The sequence below is a fragment of the Drosophila sechellia genome, chromosome 3R (genome assembly GCF_004382195.2).
Source record: "Drosophila sechellia strain sech25 chromosome 3R, ASM438219v1, whole genome shotgun sequence".
Taxonomy (NCBI): domain Eukaryota; kingdom Metazoa; phylum Arthropoda; class Insecta; order Diptera; family Drosophilidae; genus Drosophila; species Drosophila sechellia.
The window spans coordinates 12,378,799-12,406,509 of NC_045952.1; the positions used below are offsets into that span (position 1 = coordinate 12,378,799).

General features: G+C 44.5%; 1 protein-coding gene and 1 long non-coding RNA gene across 3 annotated transcripts in view; one reads left to right on the forward strand and one right to left on the reverse strand.

Annotated features, from left to right (window-relative positions):
- LOC6616917 overlaps positions 1 to 25,898 on the reverse strand; it is a 33,807-nt gene extending 7,909 nt beyond the window's left edge. The window contains exon 1 of one of the 2 annotated variants that reach the window (XM_032720634.1): positions 25,515 to 25,898. In XM_032720634.1, the coding sequence (XP_032576525.1) occupies positions 25,515 to 25,538 (24 nt within the window). In that variant the 5' untranslated portion in view covers positions 25,539 to 25,898. Of the gene's footprint in view, positions 1 to 8,894; positions 9,410 to 25,514 lie in introns of those variants that run through there. The other variant, XM_002041211.2, reaches the window with a different exon arrangement.
- LOC116801402 lies at positions 11,950 to 16,237 on the forward strand. Its single transcript, XR_004361985.1, has 2 exons — positions 11,950 to 15,296; positions 15,478 to 16,237. It is a non-coding gene; the product is annotated as an uncharacterized LOC116801402 (long non-coding RNA).
- Positions 25,899 to 27,711: the final 1,813 nt, after the last annotated feature.

The window sequence follows — 27,711 nt, forward strand, 5'->3', positions numbered from 1 at the left end:
TATGCTTTTTGGGGTGGTGGGGAGTTTGTGGGTTGCGTTGTATGAGGCAGACTTTTTTGATGTGCGCATATTTTGCGTCGGCCATTTCATGTTGCCGCACCACGGAGTTCGCCGCACGACTGACAGACACAAAACCCCCGATTCCGATTCCGATACCGAGTTTCGAGTGCGAGTCCGAGTCCCCGTGTCGATGTGGGGACGTCGATTGGCAGCAGAGGCGGAGGCAGCGGTCGCGACGGAGACAGGAAGCCACCGCGACGGCGGCGTCGTCGACCAAATCAGCTGTTTTTGGCGAATTAGAGCAATTTTCAATGCGCGCCGCTTGCTGTTTCTGCCTTCTTTTTTTTGCGGCTTTTTGTTGCGCTTCATGTCGAAGATTTATAAGCAGCGACGCCGGCAGCGAAGTTGGCGGCATCGCAATTGGTGACATTGAAAATTTGCAAGGCATCTCTCGCTCTTCCCACTTTGCGTACGTGAATGTGTATGGTGTATGTGATTTTGCGAAATGGGGGAACAGCTGACAGCATACATTACCCATACGAGAGGAGGCCAAGTGGGGGATGTGGGGGTTAAGAATGGTAACTTTTGGTCAATGAACCATACCTCCCAACCTCGCCTCCTTTCCGGCAAAGGCAACTCAGCTGTTAACGAGATGTGTACGGCAGAGTGAGGCATTTCGTGAAACGTGAGTCGAGACCCGAGACCCTCACAAATCCCAATACCAACCATCCAACCAACCCATATCATCCCATTCCATTGTAAGCCGCCCAAGGGTCGGGCGAGCATTTCTACCTAAGGTCGAGAAGCATAATCCCCGAAAAGGATGCAGGGCATTAGACACGCCAGTGGGTTCGGGCTCAATTTCGGTTTTCTAGGATTGCTGCACTCACTTTCTACCTGACCATCCCAAGCGATCCATCAATATGTCATTCCGACTGTCGAGACTTTAAGGACGAATTCGACTGTGATTGAACATTTGCCAAGTAGCGGGGCGACTCGAAATGGGAATTAAATTGCCAGGAAATCAACCTGTTGGTCGATTGATAGCCCAGCTAATAAGAAGTAGTCTGAGCAATACCTGTATGTTGGTGGGAACTTCCTTCGATAGGAATATTGACACCAACTTATTAGTTTTAAACTCAAATTTTATGATCATACAGATTCTGTAGCCAACTTTATGAAGTTATATGTTAATATTAATAATAATTTGAACCTTAAAAAGTAACTTTTATATAACATCCGCCAGTATTTTATTTTTATGCGAATCTTATGTCGAGAGATCTCAAAAATCAGGCATCCAATTTTAATATCTTAGTTGTATCTGTTCCTTAATTTCTCTACCACTCTTAAGCCTTGGAATGAAAAGGCAGAATAGTGATCCCCAGATGATGGTCTCACGAACCCAATAGCTTCTTCTCCACTGGGCAGATAGCCGATGATCATCGATCTGCATGCAAAAATTTTTGCCGCACGGCTCTTATCACACAGACCAGCTGATAAGACAAGAGAACGAGTAGAGCGAACAGAGCAAAAGAGCCAGGGCATTGCGTCAAGTGCGCTAATCGCTCCGAATCGGAACCAGGGCTACAGGCAACGAGCAACAACAATTGCCGTTAACAATTGTCGGAGCGACAGCACACTGCGCAAATTGCACGTCGCGCAGTGTACGAGGCAAAAACAGCTATCAAGGCGTACGTACGTACATTCACCAAGCCGCTTGGTAAACACAAAATTACAAAAACAAAAAATACCATGGAAAAAACTGTGGGTATATATGTTTGAATGTACATACAGCCCCAACCAACAAAGACTCCACTCCACATCCCATGCCTACATATGTACATCCACAGCTACATCCAATGTTGCTGACTCGACTCACCGCATACATACAGACGCTCCGTTCGTATATATGTAAAAACATGTCCAAGCGAACGAGCCGAACGACCGACACGAAGTACAGTCGCACAGTTAAAAATAAAGTGTGGGCCGGTGCAACGCTGAGGGGTAAAGGGAGATGACACGAGAGAGAAGGAAGGCAAAGAGAAGAAGAAGAGAGCGAGCGAGGGCAAAACAACAAAGCGAATGCTGGTAAATAATGATGATGGAACCAGTGTGCTGTATATGTATGCAGGCATGTGTTCGCATGCGTGTGTGTGTGTGTGTATACTGCACAGTAAAATTTCATGTATTAAAATCGCTTGTTCGTGTATATGCACTGTACAGGGTAAGAGCTGCCATCGCTGTGCTGTTGATAGCGAGGGACGTAATATCGCAACTTTTGCCGTTCCAAAAGCACGGAGCCAAGCGAACGTTCGTTCGTTCGTTCGTTCGCTGGTTCGTTCGAGTTTAATTTTGTAGTACGTAGCAGGAAAAAAAAGAAACGAAAAAATAAATGATGGCGGCAACAACAACGACAACAACAGCGACGACTCGTCGTCGACTGAGTTGGCAGTGTTGCGTTCCGATTTTCGTCGAAAATATTTTTGTTTCTTTTTGCGTTTCGAAAACACTCGAAGTGCCAAAGAAAGAAGAGTAGAACGGGGAAGAAGAAGACGAACAGGCAGAGGCTTACAGCGACCGTTTTTCTAGTGTGTTTCACTTAGAATGGCAAAAATCTCAAAGGGGACGAAGAATTCCACCCAAAAACCCCCCACTTTCAGTTGTAGTATGGTAAGTGGTAAGTACGGCGCGCTCGTTTTAGCGAAGGTTGCTAGCGTGGTGGGATAACGGATGTTGGATATTGTATTCGTCGGATGTCGGACAACGGCCGCAGCGTAGCGCGCGCAAATTCACGTAGTTTGAATCGGATTCGGATTTGGACTCGCCAGCGCAGCGCCACAAAGCTAACGGATCGAACCAAGGTTGCCCGCTGGCATTTTCCTACGGCATGAGGCAATCAAAATGCGAAGATACTGTCGAAGTACACGGAATGAAAAAGACTATAGAAAGGAGGAGAATTGTTCACAGCTTTTAAGAATATGGTCTACATTAAATAATATAGTAGTAGTTTTATAAGATATCTTAGCCGTTTTTAGTCGATAGTTTTAAGGTCGATATTGATCGTAAACAAATCCAAAAAATTAAGACTACTTTTTATGGCCATATTGATCTGATCGTATATTCCGATCAACGCTAAACATTCATAGCTACTTTCCTATCTCAGTTGATCTTGAAGTTTTAGATTTATCGCGGAACATAATCTGTGTGTCCTTTATTTTACGGTTCCATGGTTAACACTCTTTAAGGGCTGCCTTGCCGCTTTAACCCATGTCCGCCCACGAGCGCTCATCCGTGAGTATGACGCCAACTCCCGGACTCCCGCACTCGTATATTCCGGCTCTGCTTCGATACGGCCGCCCACACATACATACAACTCTCCCCCGATGTCAGTTCCCCCTTATAACACCATGGACTGTTTATAAAATAACCTTATTTTGCACATGTACACGGGTATTCGTTGTGCTGGTGTGTGTGTAAGCTCCATCAGCTCCACGTAGGGTTGGGTGAATCCTCCTCTTCCCGAGACACCCCCTCTCTGCTTCTCCGTCTCTCTCTTTCTGTCACTTTATGCCTGACATTATTATAATATTATATTCTTTATAATAATGGGTTGGCAGCACAGGCAGCCGAAAACCACCTACATCCATATACCAGCCGCCCAACCACCCATCCACCATCAGCCCTTCCATATCCTTCGCCTCATCCCAACCCCTCTCATCGAGTCGAGTTGGCGACCCTGCGCAGTAAAGTCGAGCCGGCTTTTCTCTATCGTACGACCCTACGCTCCATACTCCGACATCCCCCCTATAAAATCAACCCAAACCACCCACTCTGAATACTTCTCGTGTTGGGTGTGGTGAGATATACCGTGTGACGTATAAAAGCTAAAAACGTTGGCAAATATAATGAAATTGGGTGAAATGCTATGCCACCCACTGTACCTCCCATTAACCCCCAAGTTCTGGCATAATAAAGCCTACCAAACAGGACGAGAAATGCGCTGGGTTTTGGCTGGATTGATGGTGGTGGTGCTGCTGCTCTGCTGTCGGCGCTAGTGGTGGTGGTGGTTTTGGGCCATCCACTAGTATGAAAACCACTTTTCCAATTGCACGTACACCACTACATGGGCTGAGCAAAAGAGAAAGGGAGTGCGGAAGGGAGAAAGAGAGATGGAATGTTTCAAACCACTCCACTGCCTTCCCCTTTTTTGCCGTACTCAGTTGCTGCTGTTGTTGTTGTGTGGGTGGTGGGGCGGTTGTCAGAGAGAGAGCAGTGATAGAAATGAAAATGGAAGCGAGGACATGCGGAGGAGGCAGGACGATCAAATGTACACGGTGGAAAATTAAATTAAAGTGGAATATATGTTATGCGTAGGAAGATTTGTATTTTAAAGGATGCCTTAAAGCTCTGCAAATGCTATCTGCAGAAACAAAATGTAAATTAGTGAAGATACCTTTCAGTTAAACGTATTGTATGTACTATCCTGGAATTCATAATTGAGAATTGATTGACAAGCTTTGCTTTCGATTCTAGTGTCATATTTCCAGTATAACGATATTGGGTGCATTATTTTTGCCAGTGTGCTCGGGTGGGTGGGGAATTGGGGTGGACCATGGAGTGGTGAGCTGGGAGAGCCTTGCTCTGTCGCTGCTCTGCGTACGATAACTTTAATTTGGCTTAATGGAAATTTTCGCTGGCGCTCTCGTAGTACTGTTATCCTTAAGCAAACCCGTGAATGCTGCTCCTGTTTCGCTCTTCACCCCAGCCTCCGTCTCAGTTGCCCAACTGGCCATCGTCCATGGTCTATGGTCCGTGTGCTAAGTAGGTGACGCAACCGCAAATTTGCGGCTGGCGATTTAATAATGCTAATGGTGTGCGTGTGGAAGTGCATTGGTAGTTGGACATTGCACGTGTAGTGGCTTCTGTTGTTGTTGTTCGCGCCCTGGACCGTCTGACAGTCACGTCATCATCACACGGCCATCGTCGTCATCGTCGAGCCATTTACGTCGTCGCCAGCCGGTAATTCCCCGAACCCATAGCCATAGTCATAGCCATAGCCATAGCCATATAGCCACATCATCCCCCCCTCAGGTGGTGCAAACAAGTGCAAGTGATGCGCATTCATTGATAAGATTTCGTGCCACAACTCGCCGCTGCCAGCTGTCTTTGTATGTTGCCCGTGGATGTGTGGGCATACATTAAGCCAAGGCGAGCCAAGTTAAGACCGCGTTGCCATATACGCTCTGTGCGAGCAAATCTTTCAATCGGTCAACAGGGGACCTAAAGAGGCACAGTGATTGTTTTACAGTCAACTTGCCACGCTCTCTATTGTGGTTAAAAAACAGCTGTTAGCAACGGCACAACTTGCATGTCATCAGTGAGTGATAAGCACGAGCTCTAGAAACGCTAGTGATCCGCCTTCAAATCCCTCAACTAGCCAACCTGAAGTTTGTTGAACCCACCGCCTACGATAGCTCTTATCTAGGGATCTGAACTTAACCCTCGGCCCAATCGAAAGTCATTAACAAGGGGCTCGGTTTTATGGGGCTAATACAGCAACTGAAATATTAATTGGTGGACTACCGATAGTTATTAAAAGTGTGCAATGATAAAGCAATTCACAATGGGTCAAAGTTTAGGTATCACTGATTATATCTTAGTTGAGCGATACTCTCGTATAAGGCTTAAATTATTTCATGAAGGTTAAGAAACGAGTATTGAGATATTCTTGATACTTCGTACATTCCAGGTGTATCTAGCAGATCCATAACTTAGTTTGGATTTCTTTCCTGTTTCACCTGCGGGACGACAAAAGTCGTGACTGGGACTCAAATCGCTCATGCGACGCGGTGCCATCGCCCGTCCCCTTTCGTGGCAGTCTTTTGTTTACATTTTTAGAAGACTGGTAACACAACAAAAGAAGGGAACAAAAATAAAGAAACACCAACTCCTCCTTCTCTTATTTGATTATACATTCCTCATTGAGCAATTTGCGTTTTCGTGTTGCACTTGACCCAAGGAGCCGGCAACAAGTTAAGATGCGAGGGCAAATTAAGGGAGCCAGAGCATCCAAGGATAATGGTATTAATGGGGCACACTCACACACACACACACACGTACACCCTCCGTGGCGTGGTTGAAGCCCCCTGAAGGCATTTATTTTATGGCTGCCCCAGACACCAGACACATGTGTATGCGTATCCTTCGCTCCACTCACACACTCATGCAAATATAGCAGCGGCTATGTGGCTATATGTGCAACCAAAGCGTAACCAAAACCAAACCAACCAAGTCGCGATTTTCATTCATAAAATCGAAGAGCCAAAGAAAATGGGCAACGAAGGAAGCTGCTGCTGCTGGTGCTGGTGCTTGTGCTGCGCAGCCAACGTCGCTGCTACCAATAACTCAAAAGGCGCGCGCATTTCAGCGCACTTGTGTTAATGTATCTGAAAGTGAAATCACAATCACCAAAGGCGGCCGCCTCCTATATTCCATGTACACATCCGTGCCATGCCGGTCCGGCGCCAACTCCAAACTATTATTTGCCAGGCCCGTGCTTTTGCCTCTGCCTCTGCTGCTGCTGATGCCTCGGCCGCAGTCGCAGTCGCTGCCGCGGCTGACGGCGCTGCCTGCTCAATTAAGTGAATTAAGTCTCGTGCCGGAATTTGCACCACCCCAAAAACCCCAAACCAAACGAGCAGCCAAAACGACGAGGAGGAACGAAAACAACAACAATTCAGAGCAGCATATAACCATAAAGAACAATTAAAAAAGCAGACCAAGAAAAGGAATAAAGATAAGGCGCTCAGAATCAAGACTGCAACGAACGGGAAATGCCCTTTGGCTCTGGGAAGAAAGTAAACAATCGGTGGTGAAGGCGTTTGTGAGTTGCATTTATCAAAACGGATTATTGTGCAATAGAGAAAGGTGTCGGACAGGGTGTGTGTTTTTAATGACACTTCCACTCGAAACTGCAACTTCCTCATGTCAAAACATAACTCGAAGAAAGAAAGGACGGGACCAATTCTTACTTGAAGATTTGACTTCTTATAAGGGGATTTGTAAGTCATATTAATGGAGTATATAATGGAGAATTTGAAGTTTGAAGTCGTTGTGATTTAAATGCAACTGCCGAACCATAAGATGTACGTTAATAGTATATCATGTTATTTATCTAGTTTTAAATCTACAGGGATAATCTCAACCTTTAATGCAATAATTGAAGTCTATTTTGGTGTTCTACGTAGTGGCCGGCAAATTTAGCATGAACTAAACGCATTGTAAAACTTTTTCTTACTGTCGAAAGAACTAAGAAATTAATGCGAGCTGCTCCGCTGCCGTCAACGAAAGAGAAAACGTAAACAGAGCAATGACGCTGACGCCGACGGCGACGCCAAAAAGTTTGTTGCTGTTTTCTGCGGGGGAGCAGGCGGAGCTGTGGACGGGCGGTTGGCGAGGGGGCGGGCTGAGAGAGCGAGCATGAGGAGAGCCGAAAAAGAGCGTTTGCATGTAATTAATTAAAAGGCCCCAAAAGTCAGCTGTCTGCTGCTTTGCTGCTGCCGACGCTTGTTGCTGTTGCGTTGCATTAGACAAGCGCAGCGGCTAAGCCGGCGACAGCGACGCCAACGTAGACGTTGACGCAAGCAGCGGCTATTTAGCATATTGTGCGAATGTGTGCCAATAGATGGCGCTTCACGATGCCCGGCCTGGTCACAAAGTGCGAGGGAGAAGGACTGCCGCAGTTCAGACGGTTATTACTGCACTGAAAAGCGGGCAAGTGTTAGTTTTGCTCAGATACGGGGAATCCCACAACGACTACCAAAAGCACAATATCTACCTAGCTCGGCTCCTTATATCTAATGCTTATGTTTTAATATGAAGTTATGCGGTTATCAAAGCATTTTAAATGATTGTTAACTATAAATATACTGCTAGACTTTAAGAGGTTCCGTTTTTTTAAATATAAAATACTTGGTGTCACCCCATTTCTTGCTGTGTTTCGTCAGGGGTTTCGGTTTGGGTGTTAAAGGGGCACTGGCCAGCCTGCTGGCTGCACGTGCAACTTGTGCATTGTTTACATTGCTGAATGGCAGCAGCCACCGAGAGCGGGCATTGTTGCTGTTCTTGGGTTCGCTGCCATGTCCCTTTGTTGCTGAGAACCTTCATTACTCCTTACCCCATGGTTTTGGCTGGCATTATCCCACCCACCTAAGTTTGCATGTCATGCCCAGAGCACCGCCACCACCATCATCATCGCCACCCACTCACTGAGTCAAACACTTGCCCACGCATTGCCAATAAGCTCACAAACCACATGTTGAAGCTACGCGCATTTCGCAAGGAGACGCTGCAGGTGCGGCATGCCACCTGAGAGATTCCCCAATTGGCAGAGGCGCAACCACAAAGTCGCCTTATCAGTTCTAGGGCGAACTGAACTTGTGGCAAGTTCAGTTTGAGGGATTGGTATTACTTGGAATTTGAGCCAGGCAATAATCTTACTTGTACTTCAACTGTTAACGGGGAATTCCGAACATCTTTGCTGTTTTCTTTAGTACTGATGAAACATATTGCAAGTTAAGTTAAGAAAATATCATTTTTTTTGACTCATCGTAGCAAAGTCATTGGTCTATACAATGTTGTCAAATAATAAAAAAAAATGTTTGATATGCATTTTAATTTTTTGATATTCTCATAATGCATCTATCATCTATCACCTAAACGAACTGGAAATCCTTTTATCTATTAGTAACTATGATCAGAGCAAGCAACAATTTCAGCTTTTCTAAACAGCAAGTGTTCAGACCAAACGGAAATTTCTTTTTAAGAAATGGCAAATTCTCCGAAAATCTTATATATAATTGGGATCCAATCCTGGCAGGACTTGGAAGACTCACCTCAGTGCACATTTTCGGCTGGGCCGTTCCCAGTTTCACAACGTTTATAGCCAAATAGATGGGAAACGAAAAAAAAGGTAACGCGTTGGAGTTTTTGTTCAGGGCGGTACGATCCCTTTCAGTCAGTCACTGGGCGGCGTGGGCGGATCAGAGGGCGGCCAGCAGGTGCCCCGAAGGAAAGCGGGACGAGCAGGCGTAGGAGCGACCCAAAGCGGCATCATAGAACTTGGACGACATGGCTGGCACTACTCAAACTGATCAATCTGTGTATAATGCAGTTCACTTTACTTTTTTTTTAAATATTTTTTTATATTTTCCAGTTGACTTGATTGAATATTTCACATTTAACGGTGTGCACTTTTTCCGGGAAACAGTGTTTCGAGTTAATAACTTTGAATTACGCGCGCTTGGCGAACGGCTGGCGTTTACGTCGTTTTCGAATTGGAGCTGTCGAGCGGGCACGGAGCAAATGAGCGACGTGGACCTCGCAGCGCCGTGCTAAAATCACAAATAAAACGTTCGGCGCTCAAGAAGCAGGCAGCAGGCAGCCAAACGGCAGCCACGCACACAGACGCAAGTAAATGCACCCCTGTACGAGCACCGTTCGTGGTGAGTGCGAGCGAGCACGCTGCATACGCTGTCTCCCTTCCACGACGCGCACTTATGTAAAAAGCATTGAAACTGAACGAGTTTCTCGATAGCAGCGGGGGTGGGAGAGGAGAGAGAGCGGTGGAACTGACTGGGAGAGAGCGAGAGCGCACAACAATCACAATACAGGGGCATTGCCAGCTGTGTGTGAGGCCGAGCGGCGTTGCCAGCCACCAATTTTAGCCCAGCAAGTCAGAAATCCCAACAGCGATATAACGAACTACGGAATAACGAACTACGAACAGCGAAGCGAAACGTTGTGCAAACCCAAAGCCAAAGCAAACCAAACCAGGCGCTTGGCCCGCCGGTTCGTTCGGTATTCGGTTCGATTGTGGGAGCGGGTATTCAAAAGATACAAGCAACTGTTGTGGCGTTGCCAGAGTGCAAGGCTCGATTTAAAAGTCGATAGGGATTTTGACATTTTGAGATAGCGATCGGGAAGGTTTTTTGAAACATTTCAGTGCTGACAAGGTATTTGAGAAGAGTTGTATAGATTTTACATTCATGCAGATAGGCATACAGTAGTATTTACCAGAATGCTAGACCAGAATGCTAGACTTGTATATTCCAACAGTTTATGTTGAAACTATTATGCTTAATGTTTGTTCGTGGGTTTTGATAGTCATGTTTATTCTTAGTAATTGTCAGAAATTTTTAAGCTCCTTGTTTTATTATTCTTATATTTTTTAACGTTGTAAAAAAAACTTTCTTTGATATTCAGTCTTGAAAGTAATATCACAGCTTATAATCAATTGTTAGTTGATAGAACTGTGATCAAATCAAAATACTACAAACTACTCTACAAATAACAACCAACTCAAGTCTATCATTCCATCAGTCTATCATTAGAGTTTATCTTAAAATTACATTTTCTTAGCGGTCCTTCTTCAAGCGGTCCTATATATTCGTATAATACAAATATAATAATATATATATGGCTTCTTTTCTAAAACTAATGAAAATATTTTTCTACCCAGTACTTTTCCAAAACCGCCAAAGAGTAAGCCCCATGACCGCGTAGATTTCGTCCATATGGCAACCCTATGCCGCACAAATGCTGACTAACAGTCTACACCAATACCACCAACGGTGTATCTCTCCGCTGTGTGTGCGTGTATCTGTGTGTCAGTCTTGCTTGTCAGTTGGGATTTTGTTTCGTTTCGTATCGGGTCGTTCGTTTTCGTTTATATAAAGGTACATTTCCACATGGGCACATGCATGGCAGTCTATGTCAGTGTGTGTGTGTGTGAGTGGTATGCGGCGAAGGCAGCGACAAAGCAAACTCAGGCAAAGCGACTGAAACGCTCGCTGGGAAAAGCAAAACTGAACTCGAGCTGCTATTGCTGTTGCTGTTTCGCTGGCGACGTCGGCTTCTTCTCTTCTGGTCTCTCTCTCCCTCTCCCCTTCTCTTCTCCTCACAACCCCTCTTTGTTAAAACATTTTTGTTTATTTCAGCGGCGCGGTCGTATCTGTATCTCAGATGTTGGCTGACTGGTTCGCTCCGCACACTGGCAGTCGTATCTGTATCTGCCAGGTACTTTTTGCCCGCTTCGTGTGCGCTCTGTGCTATTTTATGCGCTATTGCCAAGATTGCTGTGCGAATTTCGCCTTGAAACATTTTTTGTTTTTCGTTTTTTCCCTGCTTTTCGCCCAGCTTATCTCTTTTGGCCCAAAAAGTCGCCAAATGAAATGAAATAAAGACAACTGCATATTGGCCAGAAAGCGCGCGCCAATTCTAATTCGCCTGGCCAAAGCGAACTCTTGATTGAAGGTCAGCGCAGGAGAAGTCGAAGTCGGCCAGTCCGTCGCAGGCTGCGTACCAACGCTGACTGATTGTTTTCGAGCTGCTGCGGCTCGCAAATGGGATGGCCAAACCCAACCAAAATCCAACCCAACCTAACCAATTTTGCGTCGCATATTTAGCCGTATCCTGCTCCGCTGCTTCCGTCTCTGCGGCGTCTCAGTCGCTGATGTCATTACTTCGAGGCGAACGAGATTGGGGTTTATTTTTTATTCCCCATCGACAGGGGTACAAAGGTAGTTCGGGTTCTCGTCCAGCTGATGACGGACATGCAACTGGTCGAGGCTATCGCTATTGGTTATCAACGGCGGTACAATGGGTCCCCGGGTACTATGTATCTCGCGGGGAAGGGATGACTGTACCAGATGGTTGAAGGCAACCGTACTGTTATGGAATATTTGGATAATATAATGGGATCTATGATCTTTGTGATTTGATGCAAACTTTGTATGATGAAAGAGTTCAGAATATGAGCACTTATTTACTAGCAGGAAGGTAATATCCTTAGCAGAGGCATAAAGCCTAACTAAAATGCAACTGCAGGGTTTTTAGTTTAGGTTTTTATAAAAGATCGACATGGGGTTCTAAAATTGTTGAGATCTTCAGAAAGTTCATGTTGGACTCATAATATCCACAATTTTCGAATTTTTCGATTTAGATGATTAATGCTTTGATTGTTCCCTACTAATATGTGCATCTGCAATCCCTTAGTTATCTATTTATTCAATCTCTTGCGTTTGCTGACATTTTCCACAGCATACTTTTGACGATTCAATCCCCTGATAGATAAATCGATCGATCGATCATTGCAATTGGAAGGCAGAAGAGGAACGAATCACCCCCGATTTCAGATATGTATTTCCTGAGTATCGTTGCGTCGGGAGCTCCTGTTCTTCTGTGCCACTTTGCTTGTTTAGTTTAATTCGTGACGCGAGGCAGTGCAGCAAATAAATCACAACAACGGCACGGCGGTGATAAAAAATCGCTTTTCACGTGAGAGTAAAAGCTCCGGATTCGAATGCTGCGCTGCCGACGGCGACAGTGACGTTGATGGTGCTGTTACAATGCCGCTGGCGGCGCTGTTGGCGATTTGAATATGTTATGATGTTGATGTTGCATGTTGGCCCGCGTCGCCAACTGGTTTTATTTTTATTCTCTATTTCTATTGCGTCTACTTCCGAGTTCAATGCAAGCGACGTCGGCTGAGGCGGCAGCTGCGACAGCAGTAGAGACGTCGGCAGCGACGTTGCGCAACCGCCCACACGCGCTGCGCCTGCCGCTGCCGTTAGCTTTTCTAAATGTGTATGCGTGTGTTTTGGCGAGGCTGCGTCGTGCAAATATTTTGCCAGCATTCGCTATTCACACATACATGTATGTTGGTGGCCCAGAGGCTGCGCCACCCCCTGAGGACAACACCCACCCACAAAAACACCACTGAACTGAACGGAACTGAACCGAACGAGCCACCCCCACCAAACGTGTCCCATTGAAAGCTAGCCGGCACTCACTCACTGGCAAACAACACACATGTTGCTTCGGTTTAGATTTAGACGAGTTTTGAATGCTGAATAAATGGCCCGAGTTGCAGAAGCAGCAGATGAAAGCAGAAGGGGGTTGGGGAGGAGGACTTTTCAGCAGCAGCACCACCACCATTATACTGCTACTGCTGCAACATCCACGGCAGCAACATCGGCAGCCCCGCTACAACAATAGCGATCGTGTTGCAAAAACAGGTGTCCGCTTTGCATAGTCTTGCCTTCCAGTTGAATATTTGGCATTCATAGTTGGGAAAAGACTGAATATGGTCAACTGGAAAGTTATCAACAGGGCTCAGTTATAGTCCTCATCAGATAATGATATCATTTGTATTTAAAAGCCTTAAAATGATAAGATGACATAAGGTAGCATTTGAAAGTTCAAATTGTATATCAACTTATTGAAGATAATTGCAAGATATTTGTTATTAAGTCCCAATATTTTAATATTAAGCTAAAAACATCCAGAGCCATAACTCAAGCTAAATTACTTATGTATAAATAGCCTAAGGTATTTTCCAGATTTGGCAATATATTGTGTACAATAAGCTAATTACTCTGATTAAAAGGGTGTTATTTAGATAGCACATCAACATTTTTTCCTATGGGGAAATTAATAATATATATTTTTTGTATTTTAACCTTCCGTAACTGGCAACGCAATGTTCCTGTAATCTGAATTTAAAGGGAATTACATGATTTGTTTCCTAACCTGTATCCTTACGAAGTTTATTACCTAATTACTGCTTGCATCACTCAGAATCGCACATGGGGCATATGGGTACTGCGTGCTACTCATTCCTTACTATAAAGCAGAATAAAAGCAATCAGAAGAAGCGAGCGACGCTCAGTAATCGAATCAATTCAACGCCAATTATACAATCTGTCAACAGGAGCAGGAGAAAAAGAGGAGCAACCTGCAGCCACGAACTCCCCGAACCGACGACCCTGACCGATAGCATCGGGTGCAACCTGCTGATAAGAAACCATTCGAACAGGAAGCGGTCGCCGCCGTTGTGCAAGGAACAATAATCAACGGCAGCGCCAACACACAACTCATCTTCACTGAAAGAAACGGAGAAACGCGAAAGTATGCCATTTGGTTAAATACCGAAGGCTTCTTTATTAAATACTTAGGCAGGTGTAAGTTGGTGTTCTTTAAGTAACATCATCCATACCTAGGCAGCATTTCAGATGCATAGATCCCAGATAGATTCCCGATCAACGAAACTAAAAAAATCCGCTTAATGTTATTGCTATTTGCAATTTCGAGTAGGTTTCAGGTGGCAATTAAGAAGTAGCTTGTAAAATAATTTAATCACTTTTTTAACTATAAGAGATCAGATACTCTACAGTATTTTTATATAAGTCCGGTCCTAAGCTGTATAAAAGGATTTTCTGAAGAATATCCAATCAACACTAAAAATATAGAAGGGTACGTCTTTTCTCCCACAGTGTCCAGACAAAGAATTGCATTAAGTACATAGACAACACGCTCCTTACCGATTCTGCACTTGTTCGCTCTGCCGCGAACCTATCGTCATCGGTCTATCCGATCCGATCCATTCATTTCCGCTTTAGGCCGGAGTTGGTTGTTGCTTCGGGGCAGCAACAATAACAACAGCAACTCTGCCACAAAGGCGACCATTCGGAACCGCCGAGCGAGAAACTATTGCACCTGATTGCCTTGAAAAGCGAGCAAGCCCAAAGTGGCAGCAATAAACAAAAGCGATCCGTTCGCGGCGAATTCGACATATAGCTTTGCGGATCGCTTCGCCGCAAAACAAAAGGAAAGAGAATTCTCATTCACTTCCTGCTCTCTTCCTCTTGCAAAAACTACGAAAAGTTAAAACCCAGCTGACGACGACGACGACAAGTTTTCAAACTGAAACGTACGAAACTCAATTGTTGTTGCTGCTGCTGGCTGGAAATTGCAGAGAAATTCCTTTGGCTTAATTAGCCTCTTTCGTTCGAGGCGAAAATATTTTCAAATGAGAAACGTACATACAGGCCGCCAAGAAAGCGGCACAACAACGACAACACAAGCAACAACAACAGCAGGAATAGCAGAAAAAAGAGTGTGGAACGTCAGGCTAAAGCAAAAACAACTCTGAGCTCAGAGTACAAATGAAACCAGTTTAGTTCATTTCGTTTCGTTTCGTTCATTAATTCAAAATTTCCATTTGAAACTTTTTTCCCTCTTCTGTTGCTGCTTCTTTTTTCTCTGCTTTATTTTGTGTGTGCGCTCTGCTCTTCTGTTGTTGTGCTGTCGTTGCTCATCCCCGATTCCCAACCGCCCGCTCCCCTCTTCAACATCCATTCCACCCGATGCCACCCCACCATTCACCCCGCAGCCCAACGTCATCGTCATAATCAGAGTTTTAACATTTTATGTACAGTGAGCACAGGCGGCTCTCGGTAAGAAATACCGTCCGAGACTAAAACCTCGAGAGATTCAGATTGTATAATTTCAATTTTAATAGCTACAAGTTATTAATATTGTAATTAAACATTAATCTATTTTCAAGAACAAGAATAATAATTAAAATAAAATAATTCCTTTAGATATATCTTACAGAAACCTTTCTTTACTCAACAGTACTCACTGTATTTATACACTCCCCCACACACTGACGCCTCATACATAGCGTAAGAAAAAGAGAGAGAGGGCTGCAGAGCAAAGCTCGTTTTCGTTGCGACGACGAAGTTCGTTCGTTCGGTGTTTCGTTCGTTCTCTCCCACAATCGCAATGCTCCACCGCTCCACCGACCGCCAGCTATATACACATAACCTACAAAAATATATAGCCTGCGCTATATATGCGCTGGCTGCTCGGCGATATTTGTGCGGCGCATCGTGTGCGCTGTCAGAGGCAAATGGCTTGATGGCCGTACAGTCGATGGCATGGGGCCGTGGCGGGGGCGGACGTGGTGCAGGAACGGTGAGCGGGTAGCGGGACATTGCAGGCTGGTTGGCAGACAGGCGGCATAACATCAGCAGAGGCAGCAGCAGCAGCAGCAGCTAAAGCAGCAACACAAGTGCACAGGGTTGCCAGGCGGTTGGCCATACGAAACGGCATTGAACCCTCGCAACGGGGTCCCATAGAGCATATTGCGAGCAATATAACGAGTTCCTTGTAACCTTAGATTAGCTAGGCTTATATTTTAAGTAATACCAATAAGTAATATGTTAAAAAACAAATTGAAACTGCTAGGGCAGATCTAAAAGGATGCATTTTATGGTACTACAAATTTAAGATCAGATTTTATGTAGATCTTTTTTCGATCTCAACTTATTTTCGATCTCAACTTGCATGCGTATAAAAAAGGTCACAAAATAAAAAATAAATATTTAACTTATGCAGTATTGCAATCCTGCAACTTTTCCTCCGGGAAACGTATTTAGCTTGCCCAGCTACCCTGGCAACTCTGGCTGACGTAGTATCGGGTTTTATATGTACATACATGCGCTGACGCTGTCACGGCCTCTGCCGTTCCCCTTCCTTGCCCTCCCCCGACCGTTCATTGCCTCTCATCCCACACTCATTCTCGTTTCGTTCATTTCGACCGTCGAATAGTCCCATCGTCCCATCCGACCGACGACTGTGGGACTAAAAGTCCAACCAACCAACAAACCATCCGACCGACCGTCGTTCGCCTCGGCGCGTCGTATGTGGGAACGTAATAATACCTATAAAAAAATTCTTTTTCCCTCGTTTTTTTGCCCCGGCCTGTGCTTCTGCTTCTTCTTCTTCTTCTGGCTACAGAGCTACAGCGACAACGAAAAAGAGAAAGACTTGTGGGTAGAAAACCAACAAAGTACGACTATAAAGTACGGGGTCGACGGGACCGACCGATGGTGGATGGTGGCGGTTGGTGGGAGGTGGCACGGTTGAACAGAAAAATTTAAGATGCTTTTGCTAAAGCGAACCAAGATCTGTTGGCTGTGCTCGAGCTCGAGCTCTGTTAGAAGCATGTTGAAATGAAATTGCTGAACGGCGAGTTGAGCTGAGTTGAGTTGAGTTGAGTGCCAGGTCGAAGAGAATGGGGGAGCGCAAGAAAGAGGCCCCTGTGTAATGGTCTCTGCTGCTGCCACTGCCTCTGCCGCTTGTGCTGCTACTGCGGGGGTGGGCAAATGTTTGGCAGCATTTTTGTATTAAAATTTTATGCGAGTGTGCGGCGGAGGCGGCTCTTGGTTGTTGTTTTTGTTGCTTGTGCTGGTTGTCTCCGTCGCATCCGAGAAACTGTGAACATGTTCGGTGCTGGTGCTGCTGAACTGATGTTGTTGTTGCCTGTGCTAGTTACTTGAAATATCAGCGCACAAAGGAGGTTTAAATGTTGCAACCGAAGCTTTAAATACCCTTGCAAAGCCGCGTTTGTGTTTCTGATTGTGGGATCGTAGTATAAGTATTATTAACTCATTATATACGAATATATATTTAGTTATATAGACATGACTGCAAATCTGTGCATATTGCAGCATAACATACCAATTCCATCATTCAATTCTATATACATATAGCTGAATAGTGCTCCTATAACAGTTATCTTAGAAATTAAAGCTACTTTGCAAAATATTTAGCAAAATAAGAACGCCGCTCCACGGGTTAGGGTAAAACAGAGCTGCAGGTTTCGGCGGATTTTAGTGTGGATATGTTGCTCTGTGTGGATGTCGATGTGAATGTGGAACGATGAGCCGAAACAGAGCGAACGGAATGGATGCGACGCCAGCCAGGAACGTAGACGGGAATTGAAAAAGGGGGTACGGAGGCGACAGCCACAGCGATGTTGGATGCTGGTGTCGATGAAGACGCAGATTCAGATTCAGAGATGCGGATTCGGGTCCAAAGACGAGCGACCAGCTGTTGGCCTTGTGTTCGTCGCACTGTTGTTGGGATTATTTTTGGAGACCTGCTTGCTCTCACCATCGCCATCGCCTCGCCTTTGCAGACCGCGGAATGGACTGACTGGATGATGATGATGATGACTCGCTGCGATGCGATTGAGTAAAACTTATCCAAACAACAACAGAGGCATTAATAATGTTTGTGTTCGGAGGCGCTGGCTATTTTTGCCCGGCTGCTTGCGAGGAATTGCGACTGTCGAAATGATCGGTACCACGGGTATACGTTTATGTATATGATCATCTCTCCGGGGGCTGAACACCATTGATAACTGAGATCAGGTGCACAGCCAGGAATCGAGATGGCCTGAAATTGCTAATCTTGGGGTTTCCTATTGGCTGATTGGCGCCGCATTCGTTCCTTTATGAAGTGTTCTTTCATTTGGTTTCTGGGTCACCGGTTTGGGAATCACGAGAATAGATCTTTGTATTCATACCGAGCTGTTCGAAATTTTCTGACTTCGGGCTAAGTGTTCTTGGTGAATAACAGATCCTGAGGTAGAGTATGGAAAATACTTAGCAGTTAGATATGAGTATCTCTTATTGAATGTACATTGATTTCTATTTATTTAAAACAATCTGATAACTAACTAACTAATATTTAAATTAGAATTTCTATCTGCATTGGCTCTACTAGAAATGCATTGAATCGCCTGATCTTCTGGGTACTGTAACTGGTGTGTTTAAGCTTCTTAGTATTCAGTTTGTTGTACAAATGCTGGTTTTCATAGCCACTCTTCTAATGCCAGTTTCAATTTCCGAAAGCTTGCATTGCAGCCACCCACCTAGCATGATTCGTCTGCCCCACCCTTTTCCACTGGGCCCTTGGCATCCTGTTTCCCTGTTTCCCTGACCAATCTCTCTCTAGCCCTGCCAATTCCCAAGCCCCGTCCGAGTTGTCCCTGTCGGATTAGAGTTTTGGCCAGGGCCAAAAGCTGGTTACGTTCAGTTCAGTTCGCTTCGGTTATTGCTGCCGTGAGGGGACGCCTAGGGTATCAATGCAACTTCAGTTTTATGATTTTTCCCACTGGAAATGTGTATCTTATAACCAAATGTTTGCTAGAGATATTTACAAAACTAGGTGGTTTTGTAGTACTAACAACTATTTTCTAAATATAACCTACATTTTGTAATTAATTAATTACTGTATGTATTATACTACGTTTTCATGAACATCTTACATTAAAAATATATTGTTAAGAAATATAGTAAACAAACTACAGATCATAGTTTCCCCATGTGCTTGCGGTACTTCAAACTTTTCTTCGAGTGCAGCTGGCAATATGTAGGGGAATTGTGAAATAGAGAGGGTGTGGGCCACACGATTGGAGCTCCACGACCGCGCCACTCGAAGGAAGAAATGCGATTGCCGATTGGGGTTATAATGGATTTCGACAGTCCAAGAGTTTTGCTCCAGCAGCGCTGCCGGCGTCAGCGTCGCAGTTGCAGCTCTGCAATCGGTTCGCTGTTCCTTTTACGCTTATTAGTTTAATTTGCCGCTGCCAGGGATTGTGGATGCTGCAAGCTGAATGCTGACTGCGTTGCCGCTGCGGTTGTTGTTCAGTTGTTCAGTTTTTATTACGTTTATTTTTTGTTTTTCTGCTTATGGCATGCAACATGCTGCTGGCTTTGAAGTTCTTCGGCGACTGACGAGAGCGCTCTCTTCGAGGCGACTCCAAACAAGTTCGAATTCGCGACGTTGCAAGGTGCATTTGCCCCAATCCCGAAACGCTTGTGTGTGTGTGTGAGTGTGTTTTGGTCGGCCGTGGATTGTGTGCGGACGATTTGCATATATGCAAAACACTTGGCAGCGCCGCAGAGCAGCCAAAAATCTGAGACTGCGACTGGGCAGACTCACATGTTGCATTCGCCTTTAATTTATGCCGATTGCCCGCCATCCCTCTTTGACTTGCTGGCTAGTGCAATCCGTCTACACACGAATGTACATACGTTTGTGTGAAGAAATGTCTATCCAACTCGCTCTGTCACAGCTCTTCGACTTGCAGCTCGGCGTTTACAGTTAAAGCTATCAATGTCAGCGCTTGACAGCAGACAGGCGGACAGGTAGCGCCACCTCACATGTCACCTAAGCTACAGTGGGTACTCGAAAACTGGAAATCAAGCGAATTATGGATTTCGGAGCTTAGTTTTGCTCTTCTAGTTCCTGTAAAAGTTCTGCATCACGAGTTACGTATATAAAACGATGATGGGTATTTATGGCAGTAAGGTGCAATATTTATTTATACACAAATTAGTTATGTTTGAGGGGAAGTCCCCCAGCAATAACTTAACTTGCGCGGTTCAAACGAGCTTGACGAAGTCGAGAGAAGACCTTCGCATGCCAGAAGTTTTGGCCAAATAAAAACATTCGAGCTTCTAATTTGCGAGCGACCACTGTCTATGTTGTCGGCAGGGGTGAGAGGGTAGGAAGTTGAAGGTCGTTCGTTCTCCCTGTCACTCACACACACACACACATTCTCGGCCGTACTCATATTTATTTATTACTTTTTATGTTGTTTTAATGACGCCGACGACGACGACTCTGCTCTACTTCATCTGTTTCTCTGCCGCTGCTGTCTCTCCCTCTCCTTCGAGCCAACTATTGGCATCTCTGTCGCTCGCCCGCGATTATTTTCGGGTTATTAAACCAACCGCAACAACTCAGACGGCAAGCAACAACAGTCACACACACACTCATAACAACAAAAAGAGCCGAGCCACTTGCAGTTTTTGAATTGCTGATTAATTTTATTGCTTGTTGTAATGATAAATTCGTTTTTTGTCGGTTTTTGTTTTGATCACTTGGTTCGCCGCTCTACACGTGACTCGACCCCCATCCCCCACCACTGGTCCTCTGCCGCAGCGCAGCTCTTGCCTTTTGGTCTCCGCCATTTCCTCTGCCGTCTATAATTTATTAATTGTGCTCAGAACGTGAATCGCTGTCGTCGCCTTTTTTGTTTTGATACGCCACTTCGTGCTGCCAAAGGGTTGGGTTGTCGGTCCGCAGGGGGCGGGGTTTTCTGGTGGCATGGGCGAACAAGTCTCGTTGTTTTTGCCTTTGCCGTTGCCATTGCACTTGGCTAAAGAGCACCAGCCCCCAATCCTCGAAGAGGGGAACAGTTTGGATGACTCTGTGTACTTGTCAACTCAGACTTGGGCCGTCTGATGTGCTGCTGCACATTGTTGATGTAGTTTTTGTGACGCAAAGAGGCATCCACATTAGCTGAGCTTCGGCAGTTGATTAACAGCCGGCTAATTATGCAGCTAGTGTTACGGTAATCGCTCGTTATTAAGTTCTTATCAACCACTAGGCAGATGAGTTTCGATAACGAACAACGTAAGAGTATATTAAATGAATCTATGGTATGGTAACATGCTTAAATAATCGAAATGTAGTTGTGTCTATGAAGCTGAGTGGTGTGCTTAGCTCAAAGGATATGCTTTAATATGGATTACCATATTAATTTAATACCATGACCAGCTGATATTTCTGAAATCCAATTGTACCGAGTATCTGGCGGCACTTGACACGACTTCTTTCCACTGACCCAATTGTATTCCCCATGCGATCCGCATTTGGTCTCGTCGTTATTGGAATTAACTTTCGCTCTCGCTCGGCATTGCTCGCCGGTTTCGTTCATTCATTCCCATTCGATTGTCATTTATTAGGGGCCGATCATTACGTAGACATTTGTGTTTGACAATTTGAATGGGTTTTCTCACGCTAAGCAGCGCAGTCGACGGCGGCGCCGCTTTGTCTTCCAATTCACTCAGTCATTCAATTTCATGCCTCTTTCTGGCTTGTTTGCCTCCGTCGTCTGCCTTCTTTTTTACTGCTCTGCTCTGCTGAGCTGTCCGCTTTTTTTTTCATTCATATTTATTTAGCTAATAATATAAGTCAAATCGAAATTATTTATGACACCCGGCATCGAACGCGAGTGTCTATGCGATTGTGAGTGAATCCGACTTCGACCCTACCCCAATCAGCTGGTGGCCGTGCCGCGGTGCTTTTGTTTTGATCGTTATGTAAATGGCTGAGAGATGATTTTTATTGTTTTTATAGCCACTGAATAATCGGCGTGGGTTGATAGTGAGTGAATTCTCGCGCGCCGACTGGTATGTGTGAACTCGTAGTAAATATTTGGCGTTGAAAAATTGCTCAATGAATGCCACGGACAGCTGATCTAATCGTTAATGCTTTTTACTATGAAGCGTTGTCGGGCTTCCCCCTTGATAATCTCGAAAATGTTTTGCTATTCATATCTTAAGATACAAATCTATAGATATAATATCTACGATTGTGTTAAGATAAGGTAATCATTGATTTCAATACATTCTTGATTATTACTAGCACTGTTAACTTATTTCAGTACTAGTTAGTGTCATTTAGTTAGTCCTTTATAATTCCTAATTCTTATTCACTATTTACCGAATCACTTAACTTTTTTCCACTCACGAAATGAACACTCAATACGTAAATATGCTCAACCCTTGATAAGTCTGTCAATTTGTTTTCTGTTTCCCGCTTTGTGTCACTGGTTCGCACAACATAAAAAGGATTGCGGTGTTTTCACTATGCTAAATGCCAAAAAGAAATCTCACCGCCCCAAACCAAGAAAAAAGTAGCGGCATTTGGTTAGCTTTCATGTATTTCCTCGTGATTAGAAACTGCAAAGCAAAACAAAACCGGAAAAAGGGTTATTTTTTATTGCTCTCTGCCTGTGTGTCAGTGTATGTGAGTGCTTGTGTTTACTTCTTAACTTTCGGCGTTTCCCTTGGATTTTTCTTTTCTTTCTTATTATTATTATTATTGTCGCCGTCGCAGTAGGCGTCGCGAGCTTTTAGCATTTTTAAATTGACGTTTATTATGCGCGCTGCTTTCGTCGTTGCCGTTTTTTATTGTTTTCCTTTTATTTTGGTGTGTGCCTTTGTGTGTGTAGTCAACATTGTTTTTGTATCTCTCTCCTTGCGCCGCTGGCGTTGGCGTCGACGTTGACGTCAACTGCGACGGCGACTGTGCCCCTGGCAGAGCTGCGCTGCGCCGTTTCTTTAGTTTGTTTTGGTTTTTAATTTAATCGTTTTTGTGGCCGCTGTTTGTTGTTGTTGTAGTTGTCGTTAAATGTGCTTAGCACGTGCTGCCGGCCTACTACCTCCCTCTCTTTCACTCCTGCACTGGTTATTGTTGACTCTTGCTGTTGCTGTTGCTTTTGCTTTTGCCCTTTTGTGTCTGCTCTTGATGCTTATTAGCGAGTGGCATTCACTCACTCTTTCAGCCAGTCACTCACCCTGCCATCCTCGTCCTCCGCCTCCTCCCCCTCCAACAACTCATTCTGCGTTCATTCATGACAGCAGGTTGCTCTGCCGTCGCTTAGAAACAAGTGGCCAATAAATTATGGCCGCAAAGAGCGAGAAGAAGAAGACTAGAGGCAGCACACTGTCCATTATTATTGCGCATTGAAAGCGTAATGGTAAATACGCATAAAGCCGTTATACAGTCAAACATCACTAGATGGAATTGTCCGCATTAATTGTGCAAAAATACCACTCGGCATACAGAAGTTCATTACTCCGCGTTAATAATGCGAATAGGTACGTTTTAAAAACATCTATGTACAAACGCTGATGTTAACGATAATGATAAAATTGTACTTAAATATTATCATAATTTTTTGCACAGTGCATTAAGGATTGCAAGTTTTTAAGATTTCTTGTCACTCATATCCGTTTCAAACATTTTCAATTTTGAAGTGACATCTTTAAATAAAATTCGATTATAAAAACAATTAGAACCTCTTTAAATGCGCCAAATAAAATGTAGAACTTCAATTTCCAAGGGCGGCAATTGTTCATTCACCACATGTTTGCGGTTCGAGTTAGAGATTTTTGCCTGTATTTATAGCCCGGAAAAAAGGGTTCGTCCGCCGCCGGCTGCTGCCCCTCTCCCCGTGAATGTGACTCGTATCCGGGCTTTTTTATGATACGGAAACTGACCTAAGGTATGCGACGGGCATTTGCATGGGACCGATAATGTAAATGAGTTGCCGGGGTGCCACGCCCACTGCCATCCCCCAGAAAGGAGCGGAACAAGCGCAAGTCATGATGCTATTATTATACAACGTTCGGACTTTGGTACGTCACTGTGTCAAGGACAAGTGGATTCCATTGCGGTGTGTGCGTAAATTGGTAAGAGGGGACTGGTACCTGTATTTATTGTTGATTTTCCGTTTTACGACCTTTGCCCTTGTTAATCATTTATGTGGAGCTGTCGAATCCGTTGACTTTTTAACAACAGCAACAACAATATACTTCATTTCCCTTAGCAGTTCTACTAACTAAACACCTCAAATAAAAAATTGAAACATTACACATTTGAAAAATTACCAAAACCCCATAGCAGATTGTACACCTTGTTGAAGTTAAAGTCATTTTACAAACTATTAAATAAACTCTTAACTTTGCAAAATGATAACGAACAAAATATTTTTAAATAAAATGCTGCCCGACAAATTCTTGGTAGCAAACATTTTACTCAAAGGCAGCATATCTTGCATCGAACACTTTGTCCAATTGTGGGTCAAGTTTATTTCAAAAATGTATTTCCACTTCGGGTTTTATTTGTTGGGGAACTTGGAAGTGAAGCCTGCAAAGAATCTTAAATGCCAATGCACTTTACATGTCCCGAACCAACCGCACCGCCCCATGCGATTGCCACCCCCTCGACGTGTATGACATTTTTGCCGTTTTTGTTTTGCTCGCCGGCTTCTACGCCTCTACCACCACAATCACCATCACGTCCGCACCACCCACCGCCCCCCTTTCATCATCCATCATCACAAAAACTTTCATTTAATTGCTGCAAGCGGTAGAAATAAAGAAAGAAAACAAAGAGGGAGAAAAAACCTTGATGTTGTTGGCTTTTGTTTACTTGGCTTCGATTGCGATGGGGGCTTGTCGGGAAAGACCCCAACTTGGGAATGGAAATCGTATCTGAATCGGAATCGGGCATCGAGAATCGGGGGATTCGAGGGAATCGAGCAAATGGCTAGCTGACGACGCGTGCTGTGCGTGCCTACTACAAATGCCCAACATGGATGTGCGTGCTGCTCCGCTGGAGGCCCCATCCTTGACCCCCCGATGCTCCCCAATCGTGCCACCCCACGCCAATCCATTGAACATTTCCCGGCCGTAGCCAAATGACTTTTCAATTGGATTCGCCGGTAAACGGCAAAGGAAACAAGCGCATAAAGCGTAAATGCCGATAGAAGAAATTCGAGAATCAAAACAAAGATAGCGAATGCACCTCACATGTGTACTCATATGCAATCATATCATACACCGCAATAAACCATACGTGATAGCATGGATCCAATAAATGTAGAGAAACTGAATGTTAATGATAAGGTAATATTTTTAAGAAATGTATATGTTCTGAGACATAGATTGCATAGCTTTAAATTACGAATTAATGAATTAAAATACGAATGATCGCTATACATTTAAAATTTATATGTAGTAAGTTAAGCTCAGATATCACATCCTATGCTGGACTAATTGAAATTGAAATAGTATTTTCTGATCATAGTTTGATAATTTCAATTAAGATTCAAGTGTAGACCATCTAGAGCTAGAACAAATACGATGACAATAACCAATCGATGGCCAATATCATTGGACAAGATCAAGGTCGGTGCTTATAGAGTGTGCCATAGTAAGGCCTTATCACGATCTACTCACATTGGATTCCGTCCACATTTTCATGGTTTCCTGCGAAGTCTTGAGGAGGTAATCTCGGCTGGCGGTTATTTAAGTTTGGCGCCTTTTTCTGAGTCGCTGGATGTTTTGGGTTCCGTGGAGTTCCTTAGCCCCAGCTCCACATGTTTGCGGGTTTGGGGGTGATGGGGAACTCGATCGCCGGGCCAAGAACGATTCACTATTTAGCACACACAAAACACACACGCTCTGGCACAAGCACACACGCAGACCGCTGGTCCGATGTTTTTGTTTTTGGCGCTGTTGTTCGACTGGGAAAATGGGGAAAATCGCTGTGGAAAATTTACGTAGTTTTTGCTCGGGCTCTGTGGCTTTGGCCGAGCGCCTTTGGCGTCGTCGTCGCTGGTCGCTTGGCGTCTTGTTGTGCGAAGTGCAGAGTTCGTACTGAACGCTTTCGGCCTGGCCAACACACTCGACAGCCGGGTGGCCAGGGTTGCCGTCGCCGCGCCTGGAAAACTCTCTGCGCTTTGGCAACTCTGCCACATGCGCGCGTTGTTGTTGCCAGCTTTTCCGACTCGAATTTTCGTATTTTCAGTTGCTCTGTGGAAAGCCACCAGGCTGGGACACAAGCGGGCGAAAGCCATGGCTCCAATCCCAATACCAAAACTCAGACCCACAATGCTTTCAATGTACCATGCCTTCCGCCCTCTCCGCTTCGCCCCAGCTCCACATTTTCATCATTTCCTGAACTATTTTAGTGAGCCCGACCAACAAACAAAGCCAACTCGCCTTGGCTGGGTTCAATTCGGATTGCTTCAGCTCAGCTCGTATGGGTTGTGCTTTGCTTTGGCCGCTTTGCTCGTTTTCATAAAGTCGATAATTGTGATTGGCGCCTAACGGTTTCTGCACGAAGCCAAGTACATAGATGTATCGATAATATTGGATCTTTGTTGATAATGGAGGATCGATATTTTTGTGCTAGAAATCGAACTTCTGCGGCTTGTAAAGAATTTACAACCATATCATATATAACTTATACGCAACGTAAACTATATTCACTTTTTTTTGGCCTCGTAAAATAAATCAAGATTTCCAACAGATTATTGATGATTTTGTAAGATGAAGTGTCCTGTAAACTTAAAATTACAAATATTTCTATATTTTCATTCTGCAAGGCTAATAGGGCGTATGATTGATATAGCGAAAATCATTTTATAAATGACTTTGGTAAGAGTAAGAACAGTAAAACATTTTTCTGAAGATCGGTAGGGATCATACGTTGGCTGTATAAATTGCAAAGTTGTATCTTAAATTACTAAGACCTTAAAATATGTAAATCTTAGAAATAGCCATATCTCCTATATATGTAGTTTTAAATGATGATCAAATAAATTTATTTCAAATCCGTTCAAAGACGATCCTAAGTGCTCATATCATTTTTTCTGATTGCGAAGGCTGGCGGCATAACGTCGCACCTGATATCGCCGACTTTTATAAGTTGACAGTGAGTCAGGTGCTCTGCGGAGCGAAGCGACCACAGTGCCGAACGACCTTTTGCTGACTGATAAAAGTGGGCGGTTCGGGTGGCTTGGCTCTCTTTCCCCACACACAGTCACACTTACGAGAGCAATTCCCCACCCTCCGACCCCGCTGACTGCTGATTGCTTTGCTTGCTTCGCTGCACACACACACTCGCACGCACACACAGTGCTGAGGAGAGAGTTGGGTGGCTCTTTGTTTGGCCCAGGCTCTCCCACAGTTACCAACCGTCATCCACCTCCCTCTTTTCCTCTCTCTCTCTCGCTCATTTATGAGAGCCAGGCCGAACGAAGAGCCGAAGTTTCTGCTGACAAGGCAAAAGCTAAAGCCGCACTTAAACAAGAATAGATAATAAAATAGTTAAAACTTCTGATAAAAATTGATCAGGTAGAAAAATTCTAAATTATATGAAACTTGTTCATAAATTTAGGACATTATGCAAACGCTTTTTTTTTAGTTCATTAATAATTAGCTTAGCAAAAGTTTTTGTCCAGTGTAATGCCGGATTTCTAGTTCTGTCCTGGTCGCTGCTTTTGCCGCTGCCTCTGCTGGCGGAAAACTCCTGGTCCAAAGGCAGCCAAAACAACCGTCGACGGATGACGACGTTTTCCGACTAACAACGGACGCGCATTTTGCACCGTTTCGAGGCAAGAGCGCATTGAAATTTGTGCGACGCAGCGCA